General features: G+C 33.8%; 1 protein-coding gene across 26 annotated transcripts in view; it reads left to right on the top strand.

Annotated features, from left to right (window-relative positions):
- LOC139998612 (regulating synaptic membrane exocytosis protein 2-like) overlaps window positions 1-17,305 on the top strand; it is a 172,732-nt gene that overhangs the window by 20,154 nt on the left and 135,273 nt on the right. For 13 of the 26 annotated variants that reach the window (XM_072030548.1, XM_072030547.1, XM_072030546.1 and 10 more), the window contains exons 4-7: window positions 5,330-5,395; window positions 5,848-5,955; window positions 9,658-9,723; window positions 12,182-12,244. The exons of the other annotated variants lie outside the window; for them this stretch is intronic. In XM_072030548.1, coding sequence (XP_071886649.1) covers window positions 5,330-5,395; window positions 5,848-5,955; window positions 9,658-9,723; window positions 12,182-12,244 — 303 coding nt within the window. The remainder of the gene's footprint in view (window positions 1-5,329; window positions 5,396-5,847; window positions 5,956-9,657; window positions 9,724-12,181; window positions 12,245-17,305) is intronic. 26 annotated transcript variants of the gene reach the window in all.

The raw sequence follows: 17,305 nt of genomic DNA, 5'->3' as shown, positions 1-17,305 counted from the left end.
TGACCATTCTTGATGAGTAGACGTTTTCTTGTTAGGTATGTTCTGAAGCTCTGAATGGAGGTATGCCATCTGTATTTTCCAAAACGCAGAAGTTCTTCTGTTCCTTCATGGTTAGTGGTTGGCTAGGCAATTAGGTTGTTGACTAATTATACCTCTGTTGCAACATACGGTCTCTGAAGCATCTTGGACCTAGACAACACTATAATAGAAAAAGACTAGTCCCAGGCATTTATAACATTTTATATTCATTGTTAACTAACAGTGATTTTAGGAGTGGAAAGATTATTAGACTTCAAATTATGTTACTGAATATTTCTCTGATGCCATCTGCATTACATAAGAAAGGACGGTGCATGCACAAGTCCTTGGAATAACACTTCAATAGCATTAACTGTGAAAACTGCTGGAAATGCAGGCAGTTTGAAGTTGAGAAACTGAACTTTTAAACAGGTTTATAAACTTTTTTCTTGTCATCCTTATTTTGTTCCACACCCACCTTTGTGAAAAAAAAAAATCGTACTTTGCTTTCCCACTGCTCTGATGGTTTGCTGTTTCCACGGTCCATTTATACCTTGGAGCTGTTTGCAAAAAAAGGGACTTTGAAAAAGTACCTTCTCGTTGACAGGTTCAGTTGCTAAGTTAAAATATGGCAGCGAATATGTGTAAGAACCTTTCTTCCTTCCTTTTCTAGGTAATTCAGCATAGAGTTGTCTAACATGTATGGTACTAAGGAGTTAGATGCAACAGAGTATGAGAATGTCTGATGGCCTCAAGGCTGATGGCAATGTGCACATTCCCTCAAAACCAACTAGTGAAAAGTTAGAAGTGGAAATCAGATTATTTAAAAAAGCAGAAAGACAGACATTTTTAGTTTAGTTAGAGATGATTTTAATTTCAAGCACCAAGCTTTTAAATATATCAAACTTTGCTGTTGATATTTATCAACTCTGATGTTGATAAATATATCAAACTTTGCTGTTTCATAAAAAAGTGTAAAGAGTGCTACTAAGAGGGGAGGATAATTGTGTCCTCCTTGGATCTCCCTAGTGTATCACTTAAAAATCGCTATTGAATAATAGATTAGAAAAAATGGATGATCATAAATGGATGAACAATAATAAGTGGATGATAGAATTTTCTTGTGTCAACCAAATTTGATTCATGCAAGCTGTAGCAGTGGAACAGTCTTGTTTTGCATTCAGAATTACTTACAGACTTTGCAATAAGCACAAGACAGTCAGGATGCAAGTGTACTCCAGTCGTTCCATTTCCACAGAAATACTTGGGAATCAACTTCCCAGTCTAATACGGAAGCTGGAATATTAATTAAATGGTGAGAGCTGGTCACAGAGAACGAACATTGAAAGGAATGGCTGGCTAACCTTCTAATGCCTCATCTTCACTGTTGAGTGAAGTATCCCAAGCAGTAAAGACCAAGTCAAACTCCCCTTGCACAGTAAGAACAGGAGGGAACGCAGCGTGTGGTGCAGTGAGGCACTCTGTGTACATGTGTGTGCTTTCAATATGCTTCTGAGCCTGGTTTGTTATGTGAAGCCTGTGCCTGGTTACTAAATACTAGAATTAGGCAATCTGAATTACTGACATCTGTTTTGTTACCCTCATGGTTTACTGAATTTTATGAAGGTGTGAGGAAATGGACAACTAGGTGAGTGAAACCAGAAAATTTTAAGCCATCACTCTCTGTTCATTGAAAAAAAAAAAAAAAAAAAAAAGGCATTATAATGCTTGCCTATATCTGTGGAACTGTGTTGGAATAGTGGAAATCTGTTTCCACCTGATGCAGGGGAGAGAGAGAAATTGTGTGTGTGTGTTTATGTAACTGGTAGCATTGCAAAAGCTATAGTACTTCCTCATCAGACTAATTTTATTACTTTAATGTAAGTAAAATGTGTTACTGCTGCAGATTGCCCTCTCTGTAGCAAAATATGTAATGTTTCAGAAATTTGTGAGGCTGCAGACTTAAATTTTTATTTTGCCATACGATCATTTGACATTCTTTTGCCTACTTTTGAGTGCTATAATGTAGAAAATAAGGAGTGTGTGCTAAAAGGCTGCAAGTCTAAATGGAGGTTATCAAATAAAAGTATCTTGGAGATCTTGTTTCTTTTTAAAAATCTGCTGTGTTTAAAACATGGCCATGTCTCTGTGGTCTCCATGCATTCCTACCTGCATGTGCATGAGATCATGAATTTCATGAACAGCTCAAAAGACATTTTTATTTTGGGTTCAGGTCTGGAACATTTTGGAGTTGTTTTGCACTGAGGCAATGCACAGCTTAATGGGAGCAACCAGTTACATTATGATTTTATGACATAATGACTTACTTACATTATGCTTTTAGGAGTTCTAGACTGGCTGTTAGCCAAATCAAAGTTTTGCATGTCTTAGTTTTCAACAGGGAGAAGTAGGTAAGTCATGGGCATATCTGGTGTTTTGCTGTTAACATACTTATAAAAATCTATAAAATATATTTGAAGCTCAAGACATAAAGTATAATAACAACAAAACAAATAAGAGTATTGACTGGATGCTCAGAAGACAGACAGCATTTAAACCTTTTGCTCTGCATGCTGAAACACATAAACCACAGAACAATCTGCAGCCTCCTAATGTGCATCCTATCATATTTTGACCTAAATGATGTCAGTCGTTCTGTCTTCAACACAGATATGGCATGTACCTTTCCTTTCTTGATTAGCTTGCATAATTTATGGCACAATATTATGGTACATCAATGGAAATCATTTCCAGAGCAGGAGAGAGACATACTTACATGAATAATACATGTAATATGATTATTGCAGCTAGAAAAGGTGCATATTATGAAAATGCTACAGACTATTTAGGCTATATATTCTTGATTTATGGTGAATTACTTGATTTATGATGAACTCCAGTAAGCTACTGGAGACACAGTTCTACACATTCATCTACACACTCATGTAGAACTAATTTTTCCTCTTAATGAATTCAAACATGGTATTATTTTATTTTTTTTTTTGTGTTGCACTTGTAAGAACATATTATAATGCATTCTTATATATTATAAATTAGGTAGCACGTATAACCTGTTCTAAACAATAGGGAAAAGTATAAATAGCTAACAGTGCCAGAGGACCAGGTCAAGTATAAACTAATGCTTACTTGAAGTCGATGTATGGACAAGCAGAGTTTTGAGTGGTAAGAAAGCATATATCAAACTTGTCAAAGTTTGTTATATATCAGACAGTATATGTGAGTATATCTAAACGGCAGATTACTCTGATTGTAAATTCCTGAATTTAAAAAATGGTTGAACACTCACAAGCAAAAGTGTTGGGACTTGATAAGAGCACTAGAGCTCTGAGTTTCTACAAGTATTAGGACAAAACTTGATACCAGAGATCAGGCATTTACGATAATTTAGTGGGGATTTGGGAAGTAGTTAGGAGTCAAAACTGAAGCCAAGCATTTACTGCTGGTGTTTCATTCATATACCAGTAAGTGATGGGAACAGTCTGAGGTTTTCTGTCTTGTGGACAGTAAGTTAAGCTGTGTGCAAATAGCAATTGCCATTAAATTCATATTCTGCAACACCCACCACTTGAAGACCTAGTTTTGTTTAAAGCTCTTCTTTTTAACAACTATTTTAATATATTGCATTTATTTGATTTTGAAAGATTGTCAAGAAAATTTGTCAACAATTCATTGAAGAGAGAAAAGGGGAAGTGAAAGTAAATTGTTAACATCAAATTTCTATCTACCAGATGGAAGCACTAAATTACTTATTAACCGTAATTTAATATTTGCAACAGTTTTGCAGTCCTACTTCCAGCACTTCATCTAAATCGTTTAAAGGCATATTCCTATAGACGTAGCCTGTGAATAACTACAGAGTGGTGAATATAGACTGATATGCAGATGTTTGCCATTGTTGCATATATCATAGCTGCTATAGGGTAGACTCCTACATTTTTATTTGATTGTTCTTCCTGTGGGTGTGCATATGTTCTAAAGGAAATTTTATGAACATGACGGAATTATTTTTTAATGCTTCTTGGCAGCATGATGACTACTGAGCTGTTACGTGTAGGCCAATTTTAGTATTCAGGTCCCTGTATTAGTTCAAGGACAGTAATACAATTTACAGCCTGCTGTGTAGCTCTGTGATTATTTTCTTAATCATTAGTCCTTCTTAGGGCTTTGCCTTCTAATTTTCAACTAATTGTGTGAAATTGGGCCCCACTGAACGGTGTACAGCTCCTCATTCATGTACCAACCTGCCTGAAAATAAATTATATAACCAGGGACTTAAGTTACACTCTTTTTATAGTGGTGGCTATGTGCTTTTGCATTTGTTTGGGAAGCAGTGAACACAAACACCTCTTATACTACATATAACTATCCTAATATACTTATAAGGAATATTTACATGTGGCTGATTGATATATTTTATCTATGTACAAAAGAGACAAAGATAATATGTGTAATATAGCTACCAGTAACAATTTGTCTGATTACTAGAAGATCATTAGCTACAAGCAAATTAAGACATGAAAAGTAAAAGTGTTTTGTACTTCTACTGTGGACTTTTGTTACTAGGCATCACTTTAAAATACCCCAACTTCAGAGGAGCTGTAGACCAGGGACTCTCTTCTGCATTGTAATAATTCATTGTAAATTGTGAAAAAAAGTACATTTAAAAATATGTATTTTCTGTACTTTGTACATATAATTTGTACTAAAAGAGAAGTAATAGTCTATTTTAAATAACTTGAGAATGTTATTTTTAAAAACTTGAGAATTACTGCTGTAATGTATAAAAATGTATTTTTTTATTATTATTTTTTAGTTTTATTCAAAGTACAAACAAAATGTGAATACCTTGTTTTCATTATTTTGAAATGCATGGATTTCTTTTCTGGTATGTTCTGTTACGTCATATGATGAATATCTCTTCATTAGTTATTTGAGTAATAATGAGGATTTCATGTAGGTTCATCTTTTATCACAGTAGGATAAATATTAAAGAACACCCTCAGAAACAGTAAAGCTCCAGAGCTCGCTGTGTGGAGGCAGACGGGCAGGTTTCCCAATGGTGTTAGCCTTTCAGACAAAGTAAACCTCTGCCAAAGATATTGTTCATACTGAAGTTATCACTGCCTGCAGGCAAGGGAATGGGCAATATGACTTCTGGAGATTGCTTTCAGACACACATGTAGCCCCTGTATTCTCAGATTTTTATGTCTTGTGTTGTGTGAAGTGTATCATTCCTTCTCCATCTTATTGTCTCATATTTGTTTTTTTTTTCTTCCTGCCATCTGCTCAGTCATTATGTTACTTTACCTCGTTACCGGTACACCCAGTCCACAGATCACCATCATAGAGATGCCAGGTATATGTTTTCCTCTGTGTGACTCTGTGTGGATCATGCATGTACTTCTATGTACCTACATGTCCACTTCTGCTTTTCTGAGTGTGTGTGTAGTGGTAGAAAACTTGGAAGTGCTGAGTTAATATCAGCATTAGATTTCCTAACATAGTATGTAGACAATCACTGTGTAATTCTTCATATACTTCCCTTTTTAATTTTTTTTCACTGCCAAAGGACTGCAATTGGTAGTACATGAACATGAGACTATCCTAACATTATTCCAATGTGTTTTAAAAAGTCAGTAAATAAGTCAACAAACTGCTAATTCAAATTAGTTCTGCTAAATTCACCGAAGTTCCAGCTGAGTATTCTTCAAGTATTTCTGTTGCTTAAGTTTCTTGCTTTTCATATTGTTTTGTCCTCATTTCACCTTGTGTTGCTTTTCATTGTGTTCACCCTTTATGTTTTGGCAGCCAGGATCACACAATGTATCCTCTTTTTTGCGAAGATGCAATCAGATTACTTCGCTCCCGTAAGATGTGCCGTACCTATTCTGAGGGTGCTTACTATGATCTTGAGAGGTATAATCGATGTGGAGCATATTGTTAGTTCTACCTCTTGCACTTTGACAGTACTGTGTTTGGTTTCCAAACTAAGGATATGATCTATGTTTTAAGTGACAGATACACACAGTGAAGTTGTTTCATGATATATTTTATGATACTCTGTGAGTATGTATATATTTAAGACTCAGTACTATGGCAGAATTATAATAAAAGCTAAAGAATTTTATAGAAGTCAGTTTCATAAATTAGGTTATATGGTTATTATGTATAAGGGTCTTTGTATAACCCTTACTTTTGCTGGAATTTTTCAAAGCGCTTTTAGTACTTATTATTCTCTTTGAAATAATGAGGAAATACTTATCTACTTCAAAGTACACAGAAATAGAGTCTTTCTGAAATCTCATATTTTGTTTAACTGAAAAATGAAAAATACAGTGAAATATACAAGTACAAGCTTATGTTGTAGATATTTATATAGTGCTTATTCTGTAATTTATGAGTACTTGTATACATTCACTACGACTGTGTGTGATTACAGACAATCAGCATTCCTATTTATATCTAAAAATAATGTAGAGAGAAGTTAAGCCCATAATAATTTCTGTGAAGTAATTATGGTTGAAATACAGTTGCTTTTAAGAGACGAAATGCGACATGCTGTTGTTGCACTACAAATGCAAAAAATACTACTGTGATTATGATATTTTCAGCAAATATTGCAAAACAGAAGAAAGACTACATGGTTGTGAATGGATAGGAATAAGGATATAAATCCAATAAACCGTAATCCACTTAAAAGGAAGTGGTGGCTTCGTATCTTAAATAGTAGTTATAAAGGTTGATATGGCCGTTGCTTTGCAAGAGGCTCTATATAAAATTTTTCATGCCAAGCACTAAAGAACTGTTGATATATTAACTTCATAACTTCCATCTGGATATATCTGGATATGAGCTTCTCTGACAATTTCATTAGGGTTTGCTCAGGGTTCAAGGCATATATAACCATTTTTTTGTAGGTGTAAAACTAGCTTTTGATACAGAAGAAAAATAGAGTCTGGAAATCTTACAATATCATAGAATTATTCCTTCTAAAGAAATATTGCTTTGGAAAAATTCTGCAATATATTAGACGTTATAAGCTTTAGAACTCAGTTAACATTTGATTGGAAATGATGCTGTTTTGCATGAAACCTGGTATGAAGTAAGTGCATACTCAATAATTCAGCCCATCTATAAAAACTTTATTAAGGAGAATGATTTTTATTTTGTTTTCTGAAAATATGGAATGAAAATTGCTCATAGTTACACTTTTTCAATAGTTAATCTTTATATACTGCTATGTGCCTTAGTTATATACTGGTATTTGCATTGGTTTATCTGAACCTGTTTCATATTGCTGGCTGTATCTGTGACTGTTCAGATATTACTGATAGTTGCAGCTATTAAATTGTCTTAGTTTGAGAAACATGACTTGCAAATATTCATCTTTGTTTCTACAAAAATTAGTCTATCAAAAAAAATAATAAAGTAAGATCAATGAAAATTAAGGACAAAAGTGATAATAAAGTGTTCAGAAAGATGAAAAAGACAGAATTTAAGCAATGCAATGGAGTAAATCTTTTCCAGGGCTTTGTTTATGAGAAGGCCTATTAAAGTTAATTCCTCTTGGGTCAGAGAGGAAAATCTAAGATGAAATGGCATGTCCTCAGCTCCCTGTTAGAGCAGTATCTTGAGATTCTTGGGTCTAGGAACTGATCCTGGGTCCTCTGCTCCTCTTGAATCCAGGCTCCCTGTGAGTACGTTAGCGTTAAGTTACTCAAGTCATCTTACTGGATATGAGCTGTTCTGAGTAGCTCATGGTTACTATCATTTTTCCTAGTTTTTTGTCCTTTTTGTTTTTCCATTTTCTGCCAGTAGTTCTCTAGGCATTTAAGGACCATTTAAAGCATAACCATTATCCAATTTCTCATTATACATTGCAAAACCCTAAGTAATTTCTTCTTCTTTAAGTTTTGGAAATACATGAAAAAATGCTTCTTAAACAACATTTCCTCATTTATCTTTACACTTTTTTTTTTTTCTATTTATTTTTTTCTGGTTTAGTGCCTTAAAATACATTATTGTTGCAGGTCAAGGTGTTAGTCACATCTTCTTAGTTCCATCTGCTTAATCAATGTCATGTTGATAGAAGCAGCAACCTCTCTTAATGTCTTTTATTTTCACTTTTTAAAGCATGTAGAATAACTATTTCCAGCTTCCGCTATTCATCAAAATTGCACAGATTGTTTTATAATGTCCAGCATTCATGGAAGAATCTTTCATCTGGAACAGAGTTAAATCACTGTAAATCCACCAGTGTGGATGTCCTACAGACAGGACAGATATACATCAGTCAAAATTACTTGTCTTCTTTATTATTCCAGGCTCATTTGGTTGTGTATCTGAAAGTCATTCACAGCCAGCCCATTAACTCTTTTGTTCTCTTCAAGAATTTTGTCTATCAGCTTTGATAATCTTTAGTTCTATAGTTCTATGATGAAGTTCCATTATGAAGAACCTGAATTTCTGCATTCATTCTTAGTCTATGGCATTTTGACATTTCTTTTTGTGATAGTTCCCCCTTTTGAAGGGGTCCAGCTATTTCCCTCCCAAAGGACATGGAGGCAATGTTGACAAGACACTTGCTCCAACATATATCTGAGAAAGACAATAGGCACATGTGCAGTGTCAGTGACTTCACTTCCCTTTGGACACTGGCTTTCTCAAGTACTCCCTGTACCTCTGTACCCCACTCCAGTTTTTCTTGGCTTTTTAATGTGGCAGCACTAGCCGATATCAGTTCACACTGCTAGAGCTACCCAAATTGAACATATATCATATATATATATATATATACATATATATATATATATATAATTGACATCATGGCTGGGCATGTAGTGCTATAATTACATTCTTATTTATATCCCCCAATTCACAGTTTTCTGGATTATTGCAGGCTAGTTCATAATTTGACATTCACCCATTTTAAGTTGTCTGACATAGACATCATCTCAATAACAGAATGATCTCAAGATTTTTATCCAGTTGTTTTTTAAATGAAAATATGCTGTTTTTCTAGGTTTAACAATATTAGTAGTTCCTCCCGAATAAATATCTTCTGAAAGACTCTCATAGCATGAAATTACTTCTCAACTTTTCTATCTCAGAGCTCATCTTAGTCACTGAGGACACCACACTTTGTGCTATTTTCATTTTTTTCATTTACCAAATGAGGTTTAAGTTCGGAAGACAGTAAAAGGTGACTTCTGCACATTTTGTGTAAAATGTGCAGTTTATTTCAATCTGCAAATTTCTTTTGCTTCACTTAAAGAAACAAACTTCTGCTCCTATTCTGTTCTTTGGCTTTCATTTTACCAGTCAGAAATTTTGCAGACTCCATATCCTATTCTCGGTGAAATTCCCTGGTTGCTTAAATTCTGTTTTCCTGTTGATGTAACTTTTCACTCCTGAATTGTATCTGAATATAATTAGAAAGTAGAAGTTTAAAATTTCTTAGTTATGAAAATATATGTTCAGAAGATACTGCTGAACATGTAGTAGATAAATGTGTTCTGTGTTCATTGCTATCTTAAAAATACAGTGAGAGAAAGTGCATCATAAAAGAAACAACCTTTAAAATGTCTGAAATACCTGTGCTGTTTATTCCATATTCAGGAGGACTAGGCATGAGAGAAGAGTGCCTAATACATATTATGATGACACAACCTATACTCCTGAAAGGTATTTTTATTTCTATCATAAAAATAGATAAAGATGAGTAATGCATTTTTCCTGAAGTGTAGTCTAAAATTTTTAATTCATCTAGAGTGATGATACTTAAGTTTATAGTGCACCATGTGCAACATTTTATTAAATACAGACCAACTAATCTCCAGAGCTTTAAGTACTTCATTTTCTTTTAGCCCTTTATTGCCTTCACTCTGGAGCTTTTTTTAAGGGTATCTCTTATTCAAAAAAATAATAAAAAAAAAAGTTCATTGGAAGATGTGGGAGGAAAACTGATTAGTGCATAGCAGTTAGGTATAACTGAAGGCTTTTCCCCACTTAACTTACTTCTAATGGCTAACATTATCAGTCACAGAGAGTGATTATAGGAAAATTTAGAATCGTCAATTTAATTCTTTTAATATCTTACGTGACTTAAGAAAGTCCTCAGCTTTTGACATGTTAATGCCCATACTGACTTAAAAATGACTGAAAGTCTTCAACCTGATTCTGAGTGCTTGCTGTGCTGGAGCCAAAAGCACTATTGTTCTTCCTAAATTTTTATAGGCATATAGTGAATCACAGTGAACATAACTAAAATCTGAAGTGTAATCTGAAAGCTTTCAGAGTATCTCTGGAAGTAGTTATTTGATAATAACATTTCATGTTTAAAGAGAGACACAAAGTTCAAAAAGAAAGATATCCAAAGAAAGAAGCAAGTTTACATTCCTATCCCTTTATACAATTAGACCTTTACATTTCTTTGTCTGTTTTTAAAGCAATATCTGTTGTCCGTATACAGTATGCGAACAGGTAAAGCAAGAATTATTTACTAATAGCAAGAATTTTATTTTTCTGCTATGAATAAGCAGTCATATTCAACAAAAACTAAACTGCAGTTTTAAAGCCAGTCTTGTTTATTTATGGTGCCTATAACAAAGCACTTTTTCAGAAGAAGCTTACCTAAATACTGGCTAACTGGAAACACTGGCGTCAGTTTTAAGGATACATACAAGCAGGGCAAGTGTAAAGATACACCTGTCCTTCTCCCTCTGTATTCTAATTAAGACTAAGCTAAATCTAAATCTAATCTAAGTTAAATTATACCAAAATATCTTTCATCCAGTCAGTGATTCTGGCTACAAAGTATGCCAAAAATGTCATTACTAGTGCCAATCCAATTTGATATAGAAGAAACAAGAGCAGCTGAGCAACACTCACATATGCTGCACCCCATACTGTTTTCCCTCAATGTAATGACCAGGAAGATTGAGATCATGTAGTTTGTGAATATATCTCAAAAATTCAGATTCTGAAACCTGAGAAGTTAGCAAAAAATGGAGTTATGCAAGAAATCCATCATGTATTGTGCTATGGTTCCTGGAAAACAACAATCATTAAAACCCTCTGATATATATTCAATATTCAAGCCATTAAACAGTTCGACCTGCAGAGTTTGGCTGGGACTTTCAGTACAGACAAAGGAAGACTTATATTCAAGTTGGGCACACCTTGATCCCTTGATCTTTTCTGAAAATCTCTGCCTTGCTTCTCACCCATTGTCATGTGGAAATCATTGAGTAGGACGACTGCAGTTCCAATGCTATACCCAAGCAGGACATTGAAAATCTGGAACTCCAGATACCCAGTTGAAGCTCCTTGACCAAATAATAGATGGTTTGCATATATTCTTAACATACTGGGATAAAGCTGCCAAAACAGATTATCCTTTGGTGTCTGAAATCAAAGCATCATTTTTGTCCCATTGTTTCTTTTCTCCATGGCTCTACTTTCAGATAAAATGTTTCTACATGTGTTTTGATGTTATCTTCAATTTATTTGTTGAAACACTGCTGCAAATGTTTAGGTAGCCCATATTTAATACCTGGAAGAACAATATAGGTATAAAATTTAATTGGTTTTCATTGATCTGAGTGAAGTGAGTTTTCTTCTGCTTCTTAACCATATAAAACAAGCAAATAGAAAAATGAATAAATTAGAAAAAGTTAGGCATGTGGAGTTAAAAGCAGTATTTTACTACATTGTATTTTTGATTTTAGTATTTTGCTTCTCAGAATGTTATTTTTGTGAATGGTAAATCTCCACAATTACTTCTTAATACTCCAAAAATTCAATAGCCATTGAAAACCTGAAGATTTTTGTGTAAGAAAATATTAGGGATCAGTTAGGCTTTATGGAACTGAAATTCATAGCTAAACTGCTGAAAAGAATCAAGGTAAAATATAATAAGAATTCTGTCAAGAAAAATAAAAAATAGAGTGCTTGTTTTTTAATTTAAAAAGATTTGATTTTCTTCATACCTAAGAGAAAGTAGGAAATGTACAAAGTGATTTGGAAACTGTTGGAAAGCTTCCCATTTTATTGAGAAGTGATCGTGTCATATGAATTAGACTGTTATTAATAATACATATGTTTCTTTATAACACTTCTTTATTTTAACTGCATTGTAAAGGTGGTACAATGGTGCAAGTTCATGGGCAGATCATGTAGTCAATGGTTCAGCTGAAAATTATGGGTAAGTAAAGAGTGTAGTGTTGCAGATGTAGCTAAAATGTATTTCTGATCTTTATAATAAGAATTCGTTTATTATTGTACTAAATTTATTCCGAATAAGTACATTTTTTCTTTATCTCTTGCTTTCTTGACTCAGAACCAAGGCACATTTATGTCTTTTTTTTTTTTTTTTCCAAGATTAAGCTGTTTTATTCAGTTACAGATAGAAAAAGAACATTAATTATGTTTGAACTATTTTTAAAATATGTTCTCACTGTTAAGGGCTGCTTTAATGAAAAAGGGCTTTTTAAGTGATAATACCTGCCTACATTCACGCTGCTGGGGCATGTGCCTTTGAGACCTAATTCTTTTTAGATTTAGAAAAGTCCTAGCTCCAACTGTCTAACCTATCTCCCCATGTGATTGATGTATCACCCATGTAAAGCACTGTGTACATTAAACTCTTCAGTTCTTCCCACCTGTACTTGGCTCCTGATCAAAGGAACACACAGATTTTCCTTACAGAAACTTTTGCTATTAGTTTGACTTCACTGCTTCTCCCTCATTTTCTTCTAGCTCTTGCAACATTTATCTTTATTTTTACTTGTTTCCTTTGTGAATATGCGCAGAGCTTGCTTTCTTCTGCCTTTCTATGTCTTCTAAATAGGAGGTGGACTATGCCAGTGACATATTTTGGCTGACTAAAACTAACATATGGTATGGGTCCAAGTTGCTGATAAATCCTTAAGTTCTTGAGTTAAGCTCCCACTGATTTGCTGGGAATTTTTCTTTGATAAAGTCTAATAAGAGTTACAAAACTGTATCTAAAAAATATTTGTTATGTAATTAATTGTGTAATTATACAAAATAATTCTGTGCATGGGTATCTCAAAAGCTATAATTTTGTGCAAACAAATTATAACGTAAACTCTCTATGAATATTGAACTAGTTCTTTGCATTGGTTTATTTTTTACTTATCCCTAAGTTTAATGTTGACCCTACTTTGAATTTTAGGATGCTATTTATTCTTTTGTGGCTGTACAAATGAATATATATATCTTTGCAGGTACAGTCATGTGCCTGAAACAGATAATTGGAAGACTGTAGGGTACTCAGTTGTATAAAACAGCTTTATACTGAAAACAGAATTACCTAAGGGGTTACTGACAGTTCACCTGTAGTCCTAATGCTATTTAAAGAAAATTGTAATTCATATTTGTCCAATATATGTTGACTAATTCCTATAAAAGGAATTCAGACAGTAAAGGAGAATGTGACTTTGTTGACTTGAAACTAAGTAAAGTGGCATAAGACATTTTCATGAAAATTTCTCTGCTTTCTGGATGAGTTTATAAGGGTCTTTTGGCTTAACATCAGTGCAGCCATAAAGACAATTGGAACAATATTTCTTTACTAGCTCTTTGAGGCAGAGTTCCACTGATTGCTGACTCTTCAAGTGTTTTCAGTAAATGCTTTTTTTGTGCCACCAGCAAGGGTTGTGTGTAGTTCTTCCTGGGAAAGTGCACAAGCATACTGAAAATGGAGAACATTTGAAGAAGGCTGAAAACTGCTTAGTGTAAACAAGGCTTTTGTATTTGCTTGTGATAATCGCATTAAAATAGTTTTAGCTTACTTCACTTGTCTTAGATTTAGTACAGTATACATCCTGACATAGGTAAGTATCTGAGAAAAAATCAGATTTGTAACATGAAAAAAGAACTTATTTTTAGTACTCTGTCCCAATTTAAATTTATCTCCAAAAGCTGTGCAAAAAGAAAGAAAGGATAAGAACATTTGTTGCAAATCAGTATGACTTTTAAGTACACTGTAAGGCATAGAACATACTTTAATAGAATAAGGACTACTGAAATGGATCAGGTTCTGTTCATATCAGTAGATTTACTGATCTTTACACTGATCCATTACACCTTTAATGGTAACAGTGTGATATTTTGCTCTTTCATGATTTAAGAGCTTTAAAGATAACAAAGAATTACATAACTGCTTATCTTGGAATGATCTGATTGAAATCCTGTTCTTCTCATCAAGTGACAAAACTCTTGTTGTCTTGTTGACATTGAGGTCAGAGTTACAGGTATACAGCAAGAGGTTAAGAAAAATAAACATGGATATGCACTATTAAGCGTAGTTTGAGATATTTTATTAATTAAATGTCTGCCACATTATTGACCTTCTAAAATGTTAACTTAAAAAAAAAAAGAGACCAACTACAACTTGTACAACTCAAGTTTGAATTAAGACATGAAAAAAACAAACACAAACTACCAAGGACAAGTGCTTTGCAAATTTGGTATTTAGTCCTGCACAGTACGAGGGCATATTTAGGTACACGCTTGATTTTGAGCCTACATCTAATTCACATAATTAGTCTATAGTCTAAGTGCTCTCTCTGCATTTGAACATTCAAGCCTTAGTGGGAAATGCTGCTCTATGAGTTGTCTTATATACCACTTACTCTTCAGTCATGAACAATATGTTCATCAGAACCCTTGTGTGTTTGTGTCACTCTTCATACATTATGATCACACGTTCAAGTTGAGTGGGTGAAATTTTGTATTCCAAAATGGGGAAAAACTGTGTAAGAAAGTTAAAAAGCTGGAACAGTTGTACTTAGGAATATTTCTAATATTTTAATTAAAATTTAGATGGTTATCCTAGAGGGAGTCACATAAGTATATTCAGACTTGAGCTGGGCAGGAACTGGGGAGAAAGAAGATTTCATTTCTCTCTGAGAATTTTGTGTTTCCAGCTTTTGAATGTTTATCATAATCTTCAGTGAATCATCTTAGGAAGATGCAGATATCTGTTCCTGCCATGGGATTATTTAATTTGTGTCAACTGAGTGTTTTTGTTAAAGATGCTAACAGTTAGAAATAGTTAGTAAAAGACAAAAGTACTATAAAAGGAAACTGGCTGTATAGGTGAGAATGTATTTTATAAGTACCAAGACACAATTGTGTAAAACCAAACATTTAACATATTATAGCATAATTCTACTTAAATGTCTCAGACTTTTAAATTAAAATTGAAAGAACACCTCCATACATTTCATATTTTAAGTACAGAATAAAAATATGATTATATATTAATATGAGAAATTTAACAGGTCAAGCCAAATAAATCAGTAAGATATGAGGAGACATAAATGTTGCTTGCATTCTTTGGTCCACCTTAGTGTGAGGAAATTCTAAACTTAAAGGCTCCTTTTTTGAGAAATTACCTTTAAGTAAAATACTGGAAACCGATTCTTAAACTACTGGAAGTTAACTGGTTAAGTTAAACTACTGTTACTAGCTCATTTGCAGTACTTTCTGACGTTTTAATGCAGATACATATAGCATCTGTGACAACTGGTTTTGTTGGTATTTGATTGTAATAGGTAGCATAACTCTCTGGCTGCATCCACAGAATCATAAAGTAATTTGGGTTGGAAGTGACCTCTTAAAAACAATGTGGCTAACTCTCTACAGAAAGGCCTTTGCTATTTGTCAGTAAACTACCGTAAAATCTGTGGATGAGAAGTTGCATCACAGAGAGTAAATCTCTATAGATGTAGCTGCATGTGCTTTCTTTAAGCATTTTAGCAATTGCATCATGCTATCACGTTAGTATGATTAACTATGTCTACAACAGAATCACTAACGTGACTGCAGTGCCATATACAGATACCTAAGCAAGCTGTAAGCAACTGAGTTTCTGTAGCGGTAGCTGCCTGCACGTAGCAGTGTGGAGCACAGCGTGCCTGGGATCACAGCCGAGTTCTCCGCTCTGTCTGCATAGCTGCATTAGCTGTTAGAAAAGTAGCTCAGATAATGGCATGCTACAGTGTAGTCATTCCTGTGACTGTCAAGTAATTTGTAGTTATATAAACCGCAGTGTGGTGTGTGTGTGAATGTCTGCATGTGTGTGTATATATGGATATATAAATATGGTTGAATGTTACTGCAGCTTGCTTTACCTTCTGCTTTTGTTTATTTTGTGAGAATATTTAAAAACATTACACGTCTGGCTTTTACAAACTATAGCACACATAATTTTATATTAAGTTCCTTTGTAGGTATGGATGATTGATTTGGTGAGGCTAACCAGTCACTAATTTATCTCAGTATTTTGGCAGTGTACTCCCATTTTCCATTACAGTACTTGTGACTCAAATTTAAATTTGCTCTTGGTACTAGAAATCTCAGTTGTTTGTAGACATGCTTATTTATGTTATGCTAACAGAGGATCTTGTGTCTGTGACTAAACAGCAAAGTTCCTATAGCTAGTAGAAGAATAACATGTCCAAGGATTGAAATCCAGCAACCATCCACAGACACTGACAGGTATTACCATTATATATTAGCTGGAGTTTGAAATTATGATCATTAGAAAATGTATTGCTGTATTTTTCTTGTTCTGTGCTCAGTGTTTCTAGATGAAAAAAAAGATGTGCTAGGAGCTGAATTATAGTGTATTGTAATTCTACAACAATTCTATTTTTATTTCTTCAGCTTTTTGTTACAAGAACAACCTAGTACTTATAAAATTTTGATTGGCATGATCTCATAGTGTACTTTTTTAGTCTTGAACACAGTAAAAAGGTGTTTTACATGGGATTTCAAATAAACTTTCAGTTATTTGGGGGAAAAAAAGAAAGTATTTGTGTTGTAAGCTCTTATGATTGCTTAGTATGGAAAAATATTAATCTTTTGTAAGGCTTTTTCTGTACATGAGTCTAGATCAATGAATGCATTCATTTGTTGAAAATTCTCCTTTTTACTTGTTAATAGAAGTAACAAATCTGAAAAATTAAAAATCAGAAGTGGTTACTTTCTGCATTGGGAAAAGAATTATATTTTGCAATTTCCAGAATATGAGTGTAGAACAATGCAGATTAATCAGTAGTTAGTAGTTAGTATTAAATGTTGTAGCATCTTTGGTTAGATATTTTAGTTACAAGAATTTACAGTGCTACCTAAATATAGTTGGAATTCTAATTCTAGTTTGGATGGGTTTGGACTATAAAATTTAAATTTAAATACAGAGCTTTTCAGCATGGTGTCTTACAGAGAGCTCAAA

This window comes from Anas platyrhynchos, chromosome W (genome assembly GCF_047663525.1).
Source record: "Anas platyrhynchos isolate ZD024472 breed Pekin duck chromosome W, IASCAAS_PekinDuck_T2T, whole genome shotgun sequence".
Classification (NCBI taxonomy): domain Eukaryota; kingdom Metazoa; phylum Chordata; class Aves; order Anseriformes; family Anatidae; genus Anas; species Anas platyrhynchos.
Note: the sequence above shows the minus strand (reverse complement) of the source record. Positions and strands in the feature narration are given on the sequence as shown.